Source organism: Plecotus auritus, assembly GCF_963455305.1.
Source record: "Plecotus auritus genome assembly, chromosome: 1".
Classification (NCBI taxonomy): Eukaryota; Metazoa; Chordata; class Mammalia; order Chiroptera; family Vespertilionidae; genus Plecotus; species Plecotus auritus.
The window spans coordinates 192,609,099-192,625,782 of record NC_137770.1 but is presented as its reverse complement, the minus strand read 5'-3'; the positions used below and the strand labels follow the sequence as shown (position 1 = coordinate 192,625,782).

Here is a 16,684-nt window from a genome sequence, read left to right as displayed (position 1 = left end):
CGTTCATATGCTGTGTATTTTATAACTAGAGGCCTGGTGCACGAATTCGTGCACAGGTGGGTCCCTCAACCTGGCCAGTGATCGAGGCCTATCAGGGAGCCAGCCAGGGTGGGAGGGAGGGGCTGCAGGAGGTTGGCCAGCAGCCCCCTGATCAGGGCTGATGGGGGGGCCGGCCAGGCTGGGAGCTGCCCTGCGTTGAGCGTCTGCCTCCTGGTGGTCAGTGCACATCATAGCAACTGGTCAACTGGTCGTTCCAGTCGTTCTGGTCATTTGGTCGTAATGGTCGCTTAGGCTTTTATATATATACAGATAGACCTTGGCACATTATGTTTTGACATCGTTCTAATACTCAAGACTTGACACCAAAGGTCCATTATACATAGTGTAACTTGTAATGTAACTGACACAGTGATTTGAATTATGCTGACCACATGGTGGCATGCAAGATCAATGTCACTTCTCATCACTGCTCTTCTGTTATTTTCTTATAATTGAGTAATGCTCACAAATGACAAAAGTTGTTAAAAAATATAACTTTGTTGCTTTGTAGAGAAAAAAGGCCCCAAAAGAGAATCAACTGCTAAAGATGGTGATGAAAGAAAGTGATGCTCTAAGAAAGAGATAAAAGTTAATTTAAAAAGATGTTTGAGCCCTGGCTGGTTTGGCTCAGTGGATAGAGCGTTGGCCTGTGGACTAAAGGATCCCTGGTTCGATTCTAGTCAAGGACACATGCCTGGGTTGTGGGCTCAATCCCTAGTGGGAGTGGGGGGCGTGCAGGAGGCAGCCAATCAGTGATTCTCTCTCATCATTGATGTTTCTTTCTCTCTCTCCCTTCCTCTCTGTAATCAATAAAAATATTAAAAAAATATGTTTGAAATAAGATGTCAAACTCAAAGAAACTTCTACAGATCTGCAGATCTACAATATGAAATGACTATATACAGGTTCTATATTAATAACAAAAAGGCAATGTTAAACTATTTCAGCAAGAATTCATTTCAATACCTTTAAAATTATAGATTTCTGTAAGTTCATGTCATTGAGACATTTTAGTTATTCTTTACTGTCTTTTATGGAGGGTAATTATATACTATGATGATATCAAAAAAATCTCAGGCCGAAACCAGTTTGGCTCAGTGGATAGAGCGTCAGCCTGCGGACTGGAAGGTCTCGGGTTCGATTCCGGTCAAGGGCATGTACCTTGGTTGTGGGCACATCCCCAGTGGGAGGTGTGCAGGAGGCAGCTGATCGATGTTTCTCTCTCATCGATGTTTCTAACTCTCTATCCCTCTCCCTTCCTCTCTGTAAATTATCAATAAAATATATTTAAAAAAAAAAAAATCTCAGGACATATCCCCCAGAAAATACTAAGGGTCTACTGAGATACATAGGAGGAAGAAACATTAAGATTATATTTATATAAAAAACATTCTTTAAAAGTCCAAAGAAAACCATAAAGAATAATGAATAGGCAGTCCTTGGGTTATGTCGGACTCGATGTACGTCGTTTCGTGGTTACATCGCCATCTCCCATTTATTTATAAAAAAAAAAAATGTCCTGTCATTTCAACGTATGTACATATGTGCTTTATGTTTTTTATTATTTATTTACCACAAGTAAAGGTCAGGAATTGTTATCTTTCTTTTAAATTTTTTTACTGTTTCACTTCATTACTGCTGTGTCCATGCTCCATGTGAGTGTCATAGGTGCTTATGTAGGTGGGTTCCGACTTGCAACGAAAATCGCATTACGTCGTGCCGTAGGAACGGATCTCCGACGTAACCCAAGGACCTACTGTATAGAAAACGTATGTGGTGCTCACTTTGGCAGCACATATACTAAAATTGGAACGATACAGAGAAGATTAGCATGGCCCACTGTGCAAGGATGACACGTAAATTCGTGAAGCATTCCACATTAAAAAAGAAAGAAAGAAAATGTACATGGTTATAAATAGTATTGAAAATAAACCGTTTAATTCTAAGGCTAGAAGATGTAAAGATCTTAGATTAAATTAGTCTTAAAATAAAGTCATCTTATAGCTCAATAATATAAAAATGAGACCTGCCCCAGCTGATGTGGCTCAGTTGGTTGGAGCATTGCCTGTACATTGAAGGGTTGCAGGTTCGATTTCTGGTCAGAGCACATACCTAGGTTGTGGGTTCATTCCCCAGCCTGGTCAGGGCACATGCAGGAGACCCTAGTTGGGCACATGCAGGAGGCAACTAATCAATGTTTATGTTTCTCTCTCTCTCTCTCTCTCTCTCTCTCTCTCCCCCCCCACCCACCCCATCTCCTCCTTCCCCTCTAAAAAAATAATTTAAAAAACATGAGACTGTATTAAGTAAAAAGTCATATAAAACTATTAAGTCAAATTCATCAAAGCCCTAGCTGGTTTGCTCAGTGGTTAGAGCATTAGCCAGCAGACTGAAGGGTCCTGGGTTCAATTCTGGTCAGGGGCACATGCCCAGGTGGCAGGCTCAATTTCCAGTACAGTGTGTGCAGGAGGCAGCCAATCAATGATTTTCTCTCATCACTGATGTTTCTATCACTCTCTCCCTCTCCTTCCTCTCTGAAATCATCATAAAGATTAAGTTTCTATTCTACTTAATATGCTTATTAACAATTTAGAAAAATATGAGTTGTCTCCTACATGTAAGTGTATATAAAACCAACTGCAGCCGAAACCGGTTTGGCTCAGTGGATAGAGCGTCGGCCTGCAGACTGGAGGGTCCCAGGTTCGATTCCGGTCAAGGGCATGTACCTTGGTTGCGGGCACATCCCCAGTGGGGGGTGTGCAGGAGGCAGCTGATCGATGTTTCTCTCTCATCGATGTTTCTAACTCTCTATCCCTCTCCCTTCCTCTCTGTAAAAAATCAATAAAATATATTTAAAACAAACAAACAAAAAAACAACAACAACTGCAGAATCATACCACCACAGTACTAGAACACAGATGTAAGTGTTTTTACTCAATGAAATCCTATCTAATAAGGAGGGAATCTGCTAATTGACTGCCACACCCTCAAAGATGCCAGTGCCCACAACCACAAGATGGCGACACCCAGTCCCCTCAGCCCCGCCTGGGTGGCAGGTGCATGGCAAGGCCGGGCCCACCCCCAGGCAGGTCCAGCCACTCCACATGCCTGCCTTCGGAGTCCCCCAGCCTCCTCAGCCCCCCAGGGCTGCCCGAGGCGCAGGTAACCAGGGCTGGCCAAGGCTTGCGCTGCTGGCAGTGGCAGCAGCAGAGGTGTGATAGGGGCGTCACTTTCCCGATTGCCGGGTTGCCTCCCGTCCCTGAGGGCTCCCGGACTGTGAGAGGGGGCAGGCCAGGCTGAGGGACGCCCCCCTCCAGTGCATGAATTTTCATGCACCGGGCCTCTAGTCCTATATAATAAAAGGCTAATATGCAAATCGACCAAATGGCAGAACGACTAGTCGCTATGACACCCACTGACCATCAGGGGGGCAGACGCTCAATGCAGGAGCTGCCCCCTGGTGGTCAGTGCGCTCCCACAGGGGGAGCACCGCTCAGCCAGAAGCCGGGCTCACAGCTGGTGAGTGCAGTGGTGGTCGCGGGAGCCTCTACTTCCTCCACAGCAGTGCTAAGGATGTCTGACTGATGGCTTAGGCCTGCTCCCCCAGGGACATCCCCCCAAGGGCTCCCAGACTGCAAGAGGGCACAGGCCGGGCTGAGGGACACCCTGCCCCCTCCCAGTGCACAAATTTTGTGCACCGGGCCTCTAGTTTATTGATAATTCCCTAACACAGACAAAATACTAAAAACAATTTTAACTAAAAAAAAAAAATCCATTAAAACAGAATAAAGATTACAATAAAAAGGCAGGGGAGGGTGAGAAGAGATCAACCAAAGAACTTGTATGCATATATGCATAACCCATGGACACAAACATTAGGGTGGTGAAGGCCTGGGGTGGGCTAGAAGGGGTCAATGGGGAGGGGGAGAAGGGGACATATGTTATACTTTCAACAATAAAGATTTAAAAAAATAAATTAAAAACCATAGACTCATTCATACACAGTAAAAAAAAAAAGTATAGAGAAAAAATATCTGCAAAGCTCAAAAATAAGCTGCAGACACACATTGTGGTTATAAAAACTTTCCTCAGCCCAGCTGGTGTGGCTCAATGGTTGAACATCAACCTATGAACCAGGAGGTCACGGTTCAATTCCTGGTCAGAGCACATTCCTGGGTTGCAGGTTCGATCTCCAGTAGGGGGCATGCAGGAGGCAGCTAATCAATGATTCTTTCTTATCATTGATGTTTCTATATCTTTCTTCCTCTCCCTTCTTCTCTGAAATTAATAAAAACATATTTTCTAAATGTTTATAAAATACAAAACCAAAATACTTTCCTCAAACCCCATCCTGACTCCCACCCATGCCCCATTATGGGTTTTAGGTTTCCTTCTTGTGTGCTCCCACAGTACTACCTCTACCACAGCACTCTGCACTTTTGGAATTTCATGTTCATTTGTCCACAGTCATTTTGAGTTTGGAAACTCCCCCAGGAAAAGGATCTTGGCACTCATGCTCATCACTGTATCCTTAAGTTACTTACTGAATTGAATTAAAACCAATACAATGAAAAGTCTGAGTGTTATTGCACACCAAATGAGGAAAATAAATTAGGAATGTAATGTAGTTCTCCTGCCTTGAATACTTAAAAACATACTTGCCCACAAATGGTATCAGACTGAAATGGCATATTGAATGAAATTCTTCACTAATATCTGGGATGGACCTTGTGGGAATGTTTAAGTTACAGCCCACTAGTCTGATTAAGTATTAACATTTATAGTGTTTCAACATGGAAAATTCCTACAAAGACACTTGTGGACAGAATTAGCATTTGGCTTAAGAAACAAAGAGTTTGTCCTTTTCCCATTTATTTTCCTCAAATACTATGTCCCTCCATACAAAGGGCTCTATTATACTACAAGAGCATCCTATCTCTCTGACACAGCTTGGGTACACCTAAAATGATCCTTGAAAAACTGTCACACAGCCCTAGCTGGTTTGGCTCAGTGGATAGAGTGTTGACCTGTGGACTGAAGAGTCCCGGGTTCAATTCCAGTCAAGAGCACATGCCTTGGTTGTGGGCTCGATCCCCAGTGTGGGGCATGCAGGAGGCAGCTGATCAATGGTTCTCTCGCATCATTGATGTTTCTCTCTCTCTCTCCCTTCCTCTCTGAAATCAATAAAAATATATTTTTAAAAAAACAAAACTGTCAGACATAACATTCACCTACAGTCACGTGACAGAAATTCAATCCTTCCAAACATTCCACCTACTAGTATGTTTATGTTTAATACTGAGCGCTATTCTACTAGACTCATCATACTCGTACATTAGAAGGAGAAAAATAATCAATTCGAATTACCTGGTTGGTGCTCTCAGGAAGAAAAGCCAAGGCTGCAGCAATACTGCCCTGGGCTGCTAACAAATTGGCATATTGACTCATCTTCTCAGCCAAAAGAACTCCTACAGTATTAGTGTCCATGGCTTGCGTGAGTTGTACAGCCTTCCGTAGGATGACAACTTTCTCAATCAGATCCTAAATGAGAAAAAGGAAGGAGAGTAAAGAAGAAAGACGAAGATTCCAAGATGTGTATGAGAGGAAACAGGAAAAGAGTTACTAAGATTTCCAAAACCGACTAAAAGTACAGTACCTATCATCTCTCTTAGAAAGGTCTGGAATAGCTGACCACCATTTAGGGAACTGAAAAAGTAAGGAGGAAGAAGGTCTCTTACTCAAGAATAGGGGATACGTTACCACCTTCTCCTAAACATCCTTAAAGTGCCAGATACTAATAAGCTAAAATAGGCAAATATCCAAAGTGAAACTGAGAGGCAGATGTCCAAAGGCAGAAACTTGGATTCCAGCAGGTATAAGAGAAACTATGAGTGAACACTTCATCTTATCTATATTATAAAAACAATACTACTATGACATGACCTTCAAATGAGCTTACTATATTAACCCAAAATTTCTCATGTTGTTCTTCGATAATAACAATTTTTTAAAAATGGGAGCTATACTTCAGGTATAAAGCACAAGAATATCCTACCTATCTGCCCTTCATAAATCCAGAAGTGTGTTTTCTCTCAGAAGCACATAGGAGGAAAACCTTGATTTCTTACCAGATTTTCAGTTTCAACAGAGTGATCTTTAAAACAACAACCCTACTGAAAAAACATCTTTCCAGAAAAAATAAAAATAAAAAATAATATATATATATATATATATATATATATATATATATATATGACTGAAATACCAAGAGACTCTGCTGATTAAATGCCTAGGGAAAAAACTGAAATATATAATTAGTGCCTGAAAATAATTTTTTACTTTCTCCCTTGTCCATGTATTAATGCTACACAGGATTACACTGACCTCTTACTTTCATTTCCCCTTAACCATGAAAATTCTCTATTGGTATTGGTGATACCTCCCATTTGTTACCCTACATTGCTTCTTTCTTTGCCCAAAGCAGACAGTTTCACTAGAGGCAGAGAGAGGAGCATGAGGAAAAGAGGTAAAGCAAGGGCTGTTTTCATGCTTTTGCCACCTAGTTCCCCCAATAAGCCACCTTAACAACCTTGACCTCACAAACAGTTGCAACCCCATTTAACTTAACCCATCATCTCAAACTTTGCCCCTCTAAATACAGCAATAAATACACATAACTATCCAGAAAAAGAACTCAAATATAAATAAGGGTGAAAGCAATGAACTTCTGGAACAAATCAATTTCTAAACTATAAGTAGGGTGAAAGACAACTAAAAAGGAAGCATCCTTTGTTTCAAAGATACTAACCTGAAGGGACAAAGGGTTGCTTCCATCCTGAGCTTTAGTCCAACATGCAACTAATTTCTCTACATTCCCTGCACAAATATAGCAGAGACATGCCTGAGTCTGCAGGAGGCTATCACCTTCACTTTCAAGCCTGGTTCCCAAAAGATCTATAGATCAAGAGGAAAACAAAATACAATTATACCCAAGGCAATCTGTATATGAGGTCATGAGCAGCCCAATATCATTTCCAGAACTAAGGATTAAACTTCACAGCCAGTAAGTAGTAGGTAGAAACAAAATCACTGTTATATAAATGCTCAGTAAATATTTGTCAAAGGGATGAGAAAGTGTGTGACAAACTCTGTATAATGAACAACTTCATAAGATTCCATGCTTACTTATTGAAGGGATTTACATTAGAAAAAAATAAATGAAAACAATATTTGTACAGAAAAATTCTAATAAGCATTTAACTCCATTTTATCACATTAGATGCTACTGTAAGCAGCAGTCAAAAACATGGCATATTTGAAATAAACGTCAATGACAGCTAGGATTACTATAAATAATATGTAATAATAAAATTAATCTCTTATAATTTTCACAGTTTTATAATACTTTCAAGGTAGCAAAATGCTGTTCCTTCTTATACTAAGCAGCCTGAAATTTCTGTTCTTACAAATAATAAATATTATTCCTTAGCCACCAGTTTAGTCATGGTGTTCAACAGTAATTTCTACTCAAATGTTATAATTATTAATTTTTTTTTTTTTTAAATATATTTTATTGGTTTTTTACAGAGAGGAAGGGAGAGAAATAGAGAGTTAGAAACATCGATGAGAGAGAAACATCGATCAGCTGCCTCCTGCACACCTCCTACTGGGGATGTGCCCGCAACCCAGGTACATGCCCTTGACCGGAATCGAACCTTGGACCTCTCAGTCCACAGGCTGACGCTCTATCCACTGAGCCAAACCAGTTAGGGCTATAATTATTAATTTTATCAAGCTAACATTAAGTAAGAGCTTATTATATGCCATTTTACATATGAGGAGACTAAGGCTTAGAAAGTAATTTTGACTAGTTTGTACAACTAGTAAGTAGCAGAGGCAAGATTCTAAGACTGGTCTGTCTGAAACCAAAATCATTAAACAATATTATTAAAAATAATGACTAGGCCCAGACAGTGTGGCTCAATGGTTGAGTGCCCATCTATAAAGCAGAAGGTCAGGGTTCAATTTCCCATCAGGGCACATCACCGGATTGTGGGCTCGATCCCAGTGGCGGAGGCAGCCGATCAATGAGTCTCTCTCATCATTGATGTTTCTATCTCTCCCCCTTCTTCTCTGAAATCAATAAAAATATATTTTATAATAATAATAATAATGACTAGTGCTCAACTGGTGTGGCTCAGTGGTTGAGCATTGACCTATGAACCAGGAAGTCACAGTTTGATTCCTGGTCAGGGCACATGCCCAGGTTGGGAGCTCAGTCCCCACTGAGGGGTGTGCAGGAGGCAGCCAATCAATGATTCTCTCAAATCATTGATGTTTCTATCTCTCTCTCCCTCTCCCTCTCTGAAATCAATAAAAATATTTTTAAAAAAATGATTAGATATGGAGAAGTAATTAGTTAATAATTCTGAAACATTCAAATAAGAACTCCTTTTTCTTTTCTTTCTTTTTTTAAATATATTTTTATTGATTTCAGAGAGAGGAAGGGAGAAGGAGAGATAAAAACATCAATGATGAGAGAGAATCATCGACCGGCTGCCTCGTGCACACCCCACACCGGAGATCAAGCCCACAACCTCAGCATGTGCCCCTGACCGGAATCGAACCCGGGACCCTTCAATCCACAGGCCGATTCTCTATCCCCTGAGCCAAAATGGCTTGGGCAGAACTCCGTTTTCTTACTGTGATTGGTAGGTTTATAAAAATTTCTAATAACATTTGTCAATTTTATTTATAACATACCATGCCATATACACAATAAAAAGCTCACTTTCTTACCACAAAGGGCTGAAAACTCATCAGGTTTAGCATAAGTCAATACTGCAGCTAAAGCCTCTTTCCAATTTTTAAGGTCACAAGACTCAACAATCTCTTTCCAGTTCTTCATCACCACTGCAGTAATTAGCTTGGGAAAGGAAAACAAGGGGAAAATTTAAAACATTTGATATATTAGTAACAATTAACTCTGGCTAACAAATCATATCTTTCAAAAACTATTATTATGCATAGTATTTCATGTTAAATAAAGCAGCAGCAAAGGAAAATATATCCTTGAACCAACTGACATAGAATATAGTACTATTTTTCTTTTAAAAAAATCATACAAACATATTGGATTAAATTCTGAGAAGGAAAAGTATAGAGTGTTACCAAAACATTCAACAGGAAGACATGACTTGGTCTGATGGATCAAGAAAAACTTTCTGAGCATATAGACATTTGAGATATGAAGTCAGAATTAACTTCATCAAAAAGGAAAACAACACTTCAGGCCAAGAGAACACTAGGTGCAAAGTCCTGAGAGAGAAAGGCACATGGAGAATGTGAGGAAGTGAAAGGCAGCCAGTGTGGCTGAAAGATAAAAGGAGAGAAAGTGACATGAGACAAGGCTGAGGAGACTGATGGCAACGCATAGAAGGACTAGCCCTGGGACAACTTTTATTAAAAGAAATTTAGTAACATTAATAGAGGCTTAAAAATGTTTAGACCCTCTGCACCAGAAATTCCTTTCCTAGGACTACATATAGCCTCATTAAATAATTAGAAATTCTTATAGATTTTAGGCATAACAAGGATATTTATCACTAACTTATCTATATTAGGAAAATGTTATAAACTACCTAAACATCCCCAAAATAAGGGAAATCATATATCACTGCTATAGAATATTATAGAACAATTAAAAATTTTTGTAAGAATCTTTAATGATATGGGAAAATGTTTACAATGTAAGTGACAATATTTATAAGCAAAACAACACATATATATACATATATGATCCTGATTCTGTTTTTTTTTTAAAGTTCTAAAATACATAGGAAGATGTATGAAAAATTGCAACCAATATGAGATTAAGAGGAACTAATCTGATGGGAGAATTAGAAGGTGCTAAATTTTTATATTTAAAATGTGCTATGTTCTTTTGAAAATTTTGTACAATAAAAAACATGAAAAGTATTACTCATTTTAAAAATTATATATGCAAAGAACAAAAAAAATACACCAAACTAACAACAATAACTATTCCTGGGTCCATAAGTTATGAATGGGATTTTTGTTCTTTACTGTTTTCTGCATTTCAATGATCTATAATAGCAATTTTCAGCTGGTATGTCATGGGAGGCATATGAGTGTGCCACAAGAATTTTTAAAACATGCAATACCTGCCCTAACCGGTTTGGCTCAGTGGATAGAGCGTCGGCCTGCGGACTGAAAGGTCTCAGGTTCGATTCTGGTCAAGGGCATGTACCTTGGTTTCGGGTACATCCCCAGTAGGAGGTGTGCAGGAGGCAGCTGATGGATGTTTCTCTTTCACTGATGTTTCTATCTCTCTCTCCCTCTCCCTTCCTCTCTAAAAATCAGTAAAATACATATTTAAAAAAAATAAAAATGAAATAAATAAATAAATAAATAAAACATGCAATACCTGACTAGTCAGGGGCACTGACTTCTTTTCCCTTAGACTGTTAAATAAAAAAGGACAACAGCCAACACAACAATAGCCTTCCGGTGTGAGTGAATCAAAATTACACCCTTTTGGGTCAGATCAACAAAAAAATATATTTTTTGGTGTGCACAGAGTTTTAGTAGTTTATGTGTGCCATGAGATGAAAATGGTTGAAAATTGCTGACCTATATAAGAGTCTATTGCTTTTATAATCAGAAAAAGTTACTGTTTATCTATTTTTAAAATAACATACCCTGGTAATTTTGCTTTGGGATTTTGCAAAGTATTTTTTCTGGGTTCGAGCCAAGAGTTCTTGTCCTCCTGCTATTGCCAATATTATGGCATCAGCCATGCGGTTATCATGTAAACAAAGGTCAACAGCACTCTCAAAGTTACCAGTCAGCAAAGCCTGAGTAATTAAACCATCAATATCTGCAATAAAGAAATAAAACACCCAAGTTAAATACCTTTGTTACAAGGAAAAATACTACACATATCAACCTCTACATGGACACACACTAGAGAAAAAAATGCTAATTTCTGAATATTACTGGAGATTAATTTCTAACACAAGCGGTTGTGATCTATGGAAATATACCAAGAGCATGTAAGTTAAACCAGTTAAGGTAACACATTTTCCAGATTTCTTAACCTGGAGTAATAAATACCATTCTATAGTTTCTATCACATAGGTGTCAGAACACTCTACCATTTCTAAGGCATAATTTCACATATAAATGATACCTGGGTTCTTTTTTTCAACCTTCCATCACCTGTGACAAAACATTTCTAACTTAAACTTAAGAACTATTTGCTTTCAAATGGTTAAAAAAAATCAGAAGTTAAAAACAATGGTACTTACCCCCACTGATGGAGATGTTAAATGGTCCTCCAACTGAAGGTAGAAATTCAGATGTTTGTTTTTCCTCTTTAATGTGCTGAAGAAATAAAAAGGGCAACAATTTACGAGAATGAAATTGTGGAACAATTTTCTGGCAAAACAAAATTTATATATGACTATTCACCTACTGACTGAACAACATGCCAAGTTATTCCAGAAAAGTGCTCAGATCCAAGTTTACACTTAATATCTATGACTTCCCTATGGATTAACTCCTATTGTACAATCACAAATAAAAATCCAAGATCGTGTAGAAGTAGTGTTAAATAAACTGAAGTATACAGATCCATTGTTGGTAGCTCAAAAGTAACTGAAGCTGACGAATTTTTGTTTTCTTAGGTACCTTGACAAAGAGTAGCTTGAAATATACAAAATAATGTTTTTAATCAGACTAACTTAGATTTCAAAACAAACCGGCTTCTACACATCTAAAATTTTCTGTCCACTAGTTTTAGCTATAGGGTCTTTTTGTTTTTATTGAATAAGTCATGGGAAAAAATCATCTGCTGTCCTTACATAAATGCAATATAAACAGATTATTTATGAATAGATTTTGTGTTCTCTTCAATTAGTCATTCCCAGAACAGATTAGTCTGGCAAAAATATATACACTGCTATAAATTTCTGAGATATGTGTAAAACTGAGTAAATATAAATTCAATATTATTTTTCTTTAGGAGAAAAGTATATAATGGAGGCATATTGCTGGCAAATACTTTATTATTATTTTTAAATATATTTTTATTGATTTCAGAGAGGAAGGGAGAGGGAGAGATAGAAACAGCAATGATGAGAGAAAATCATTGATCAGCTGCCTCCTGCACGCCCCACACTGGGGATGGAGCCCACAACCAAGGCATGTGCCCTTGACCGGAAACGAACCTGGGACCCTTCAGTCTGCAGGCCAACACTCTATCCACTGAGCCAAACCAGCTAGGGCTTTGGCAGGGAAAGGGGGTGGGGGGGGGCACATACTTTAAATGCCTTCTCTTCTATATATAAAAATTTATCTTCTTCAAAAGAAGACAAAAAATAAAATATATCAGAGATGACAGAAAATTTTAAAGAAAAGCACAGATGAGACAGAAGACATATCTTCTGTGCTTGTCAGATCTGCACAACTGAATGTAAAAGCACCTAATATTCAAAGTCAGGGGCATTTCTGGATTGGGTAATTTTAGTGCAGAGCACAGCATATGTAAATAATGCTTAATTAGTTAATATGGACTATTATAGGGGAATAACTATAACCTTAATTCTTTGCCCAATTAAAGAGAAACATTTCAACTCAAATAAAATAATCAGAACTTAAGTTACTCACATTAAGGAATAAATCAGATACTGATCTGATTATGTTCACTAACAAATGCACCAAAACAGTATTTTTTTATTTTAACTCACAATTTTTCAAATTTGCCTTCTAAAAAAAATTCATAAACCTTTATGAACTTCTGAAATATATATAAGGCAAAAAAGTACCATTTATTACATGTTGAGTATCTTCAATGTGTAATCTATGTTTGATAAACAGCATCATCAAAATAAAGGGGAAGATTTTATCTCCCTACAATTTTTTCAAATACTGAAAGTATACACTGATAACTACTATTTTATTAAATACATATTATTCTCACCTATTAATTCATGAGTATATCTCCAAATGATCTTCTATTTAATAATACATAGTTAATCTAGTTATACATAAATGGAAGAACATTTCTTTAATGTACCCTACAATTTTATCTAGGTATTCCCAAAATTAGTTCAAAATTTTTGTAAGATTTTAGCCATGATCCTTTATTCTCAAGTTAAATAAATGCTATTACTTCTAAGACAGTGGTCGGCAAACTGTGGCTCGCGAGCCACATGCGGCTCGCGAGTTGCGGTTTGCTGCTCTATTGACTAATGAGTTTGCCGACCACTGTTCTAAGAAAAATGTTTTTTATAATCATCTTGTAGTAGTCTAAATTTATTGATGAATTATGTTTATAACTTAGTAAAAGTTAGTAAGAAACATTCCATAGTCAGGATAGCCCCTTAATACAAAGAACAATGAAAAAGTCAAAGATGAGAAAAAAGAACTTGTTAATTACCCAAGATGAAATATAATTTAAAAGAAAAGTAATTATAGCATTATTTATTAGTTTAAAAAAAAACAGAAAATTAAAAGGAAAAAAATTAATGGTACAACTCTTGTGTTCAAGGACTCTTTTAAACTACTGTAAAAATTGTCACCTACAATTCAGAATACATTTACAGTAAATCATGACAGTTTATTTAATGAAATACCCTTTACTTGAACTCAAAGTTCAAGAGACTAATTCAGAAGTTTGTCACTGGTCCTAAATAGTAATATGCCAAGAAAAAACATCAACTTTACATACAATGCTCTGAAGATTTCTGAATAAAATCTCTTTTCAGGTTGACATCATATCCATATGACCAAATTAAGTCAATCTCACATCAACTGTTCATTTTAAACCATATAATTCAGAAGCCAGGTCAGAGAACTAAAGATTTCAGAGATGATACTTCCATCAAACTAGTAAACAGACTCCTACCTTAAACATCTCTAAGGAAACAATATACTCCATCTTTACTTTGGAACAAGTAGTTAAGAAAAATGTCCATATTTCAATGTGAGATAAACAGATAGCACATATTTTTCCAATTTCAACTAAAAATGAAAAAAATAATAAGTACCTCTCCCAAGAGCTGCTCTTCAGCAGCGGGGCTCTCCTCCCCATCACTCTGTGCTACTTGGTCAGAGTCTTTAAGAGCCTTTAGTACACAAAACAATTGCAGAGGAAGTTGAAGAACGTAGCATTAAAAGGTTATTAGTGAATAAGGAAGACAAACGACCCAATAAACAACATTCAGAGCTAGTTTAATCATAAGAAACAATACTAAGTAAATTTATTTGAGAAACACCATTAGAGGAAAAGCAAAAAGCCATTACAGCTGAGACCTTCCCTTTCTTTCCTACTAAATGGCCCCTCAGCATCGAAGAACTTAACCTTAAGTATGTGAGCAGTCGTTTTGTTTTTCCTCTTTTGTGAAATTCATATACTGTCAAGAGCAAGGAATGATCTACCAGCTAAATAAGGAATGTTCTACCAGCTACTAGTAAATAAGGAATGCTCTACTAGCTACTAGTAAATAAGGATTGCTCTACCAGCTAAATTTATATTATGTTAACATGAGAATTTATTCACTTATTAAAATATCTACAATCAGCATTTATTTTCACAACATAAAGCAATAAAACAGACAAATTTCTTAAATTACATTTCCTTCTTTGTCATTCCTAAACCAACATTTTTTAACAGGGGTCCTCAAACTTTTTAAACGGGGGGCCAGTTCACTGTCCCTCAGACCGTTGAAGGCCCGGACTATAGTTTAAAAAAAAAAAAAACTATGAACAAATTCCTATGCGCACTGCGGGCCCGGGACGAGTCGGCTGCTAAGCAGGACAGGCAGCGGCACCCGGCAGGCCGCATAAATGTCCTCGGCGGGTCGCATGTGGCCCGCGGGCTGTAGTTTGAGGACCCCTGTTTAGAAGGTAGCTATTTTTAAAGGCCTTCTTACCACATTGGGTCCATCCACTTTGTTCAAGGCCAAAGCAATCTGAAATAAAAACAACAACTCACCTACTAAATGGAATTCTATTTTAAGGTACATAGCATCATCAAAGTAAGTTCACCTCTTACTCCATTCTCATTGGCAAAAATCCAAAAAAGTTCAGATCAGGAACAGTATGTGTAAGAAAAGAATAAAATCTCTGCAGAACTGATTCTCAATGGTTCTAGTTTCAATCACAAGGAGTTCCACTGCTCACACATCACCTCACCCAACAACAAAGCTAACTTCAAAATAAGCATGTTTTCTTCTACTTTGTTTTAAATAAAATAACTATAACTATTTTTTAAAAATATTTCTTCAGGTACTCACTCTGGAAAAAACTGCTATAAAAGCAGTATTTTGACAATCAAATTCTATTTCCTTAGTTTTTGCTATCTGGTATGCAGTAACATTTTCATATCAATCTCTTAAAAACCTAAAGAAGTTAAAGCATCAAGAAGAGGAGAGTAATAATAAAGTTAATATAAAAAATCTAAAGGAGTGATCAAAGACACACAGCCAGTGGGGCTGTGATGTGACCCCAAGACTGACAGCATGTGTTCAACATGCCTAGTATGCAGTATCCAACCTGTACCACATATGTGACAACACTGCAATGCTATAGAAAACTTTAATCATTTTCAAAGAATGACAGGGTTAATATAAATTACACAAAGAATCTATAATATGTCCTTCAAGGTTTCCAAAGTCAGAGTGTGTCTACTGCTGTTCATACCAACATTGTGGAATAATAATTAAGCCCCTCTTAGAGAAGAAAACCGTAAAACTGGAATACAACTTCCTTTTTAAAAGGGAATCTTTAAAAAATTAAAGTATTAAGCAAATCTCTTGGACTTTTTGTTTATTCAGGTTGAGTGCAATAAACCGCCCTTGTTCTAGAATATTTACTAGTTGCTTGTTAGCTGGAACAACAACTCAACACAGTTTGGAAATTGTGGGCTAAAGGCATGAACAACTAGAGTGGAAAATTGTGATAGCTTGAAATAGTACCCTATTTTTCATCACTTAAGTTGTAGTGAATGTGGGGTGATCTCTAACAGTTTCCCTCTCTCTCCCTCAAAGCCACTGGTTACACACCCTCCTAAAAATCTGTGTTCTTTCCAGTGCTTCAGGTTCACAGCCTCTTTTTTAAAAAATATTTTTTTATTGACTTCAGAGAAGAAGGAAGAGGGGGAGAGAGATGGAAATATCAATGATGACAATCATTGATCGGCTGCCTCCTGCATGCCCCCCAGTGGGGATCGAGCCTGCAATCTGGGCATGTGCCCTTGACCAGAATCAAACCTGGGACCCTTCAGTCCACAGGCTGACGCTCTATCCACTGAGCCAAACCCACAGGCAGTTCACAGCCACTTATCATTCAAAGTCCAATCCTTCCTGACACAGCTCTTTAAATTGAAGGTGGTTCTGGTAGCTTCAAAATCCAGGTATAGAGTGGAATTCCACATTTAACAATAGTACTCAAAGCTTAGGCAACCAAAAACAAATTCTTATAAATATTTATTGAATAATTGAGATTTTCTGTGTAGAACTTTATTTTTAATGTTTTTATTGATTTTTAGAAAGAGAGAAAGGGAGAGGGATGGAGTAATAGAAACATCAATGAAAGAGCAACATCATCAATGGGCTGCCTC

At 37.6% G+C, this 16,684-nt stretch overlaps 1 protein-coding gene across 21 annotated transcripts in view; it reads right to left on the bottom strand.

Annotated features, from left to right (window-relative positions):
* The window catches only part of SEC31A (SEC31 homolog A, COPII coat complex component), a gene marked incomplete at its 5' end in the record, with an annotated part of 91,216 nt that overhangs the window by 24,823 nt on the left and 49,709 nt on the right, over positions 1-16,684 (bottom strand). For 12 of the 21 annotated variants that reach the window (XM_080674927.1, XM_080674928.1, XM_080674932.1 and 9 more), the window contains 7 exons: positions 5,407-5,580; positions 6,848-6,993; positions 8,839-8,965; positions 10,761-10,939; positions 11,370-11,445; positions 14,112-14,189; positions 14,997-15,035. In XM_080674927.1, coding sequence (XP_080531053.1) covers positions 5,407-5,580; positions 6,848-6,993; positions 8,839-8,965; positions 10,761-10,939; positions 11,370-11,445; positions 14,112-14,189; positions 14,997-15,035 — 819 coding nt within the window. The remainder of the gene's footprint in view (positions 1-5,406; positions 5,581-6,847; positions 6,994-8,838; positions 8,966-10,760; positions 10,940-11,369; positions 11,446-14,111; positions 14,190-14,996; positions 15,036-16,684) is intronic. The other 9 variants (XM_080674930.1, XM_080674915.1, XM_080674917.1 and 6 more) reach the window with 2 other exon arrangements.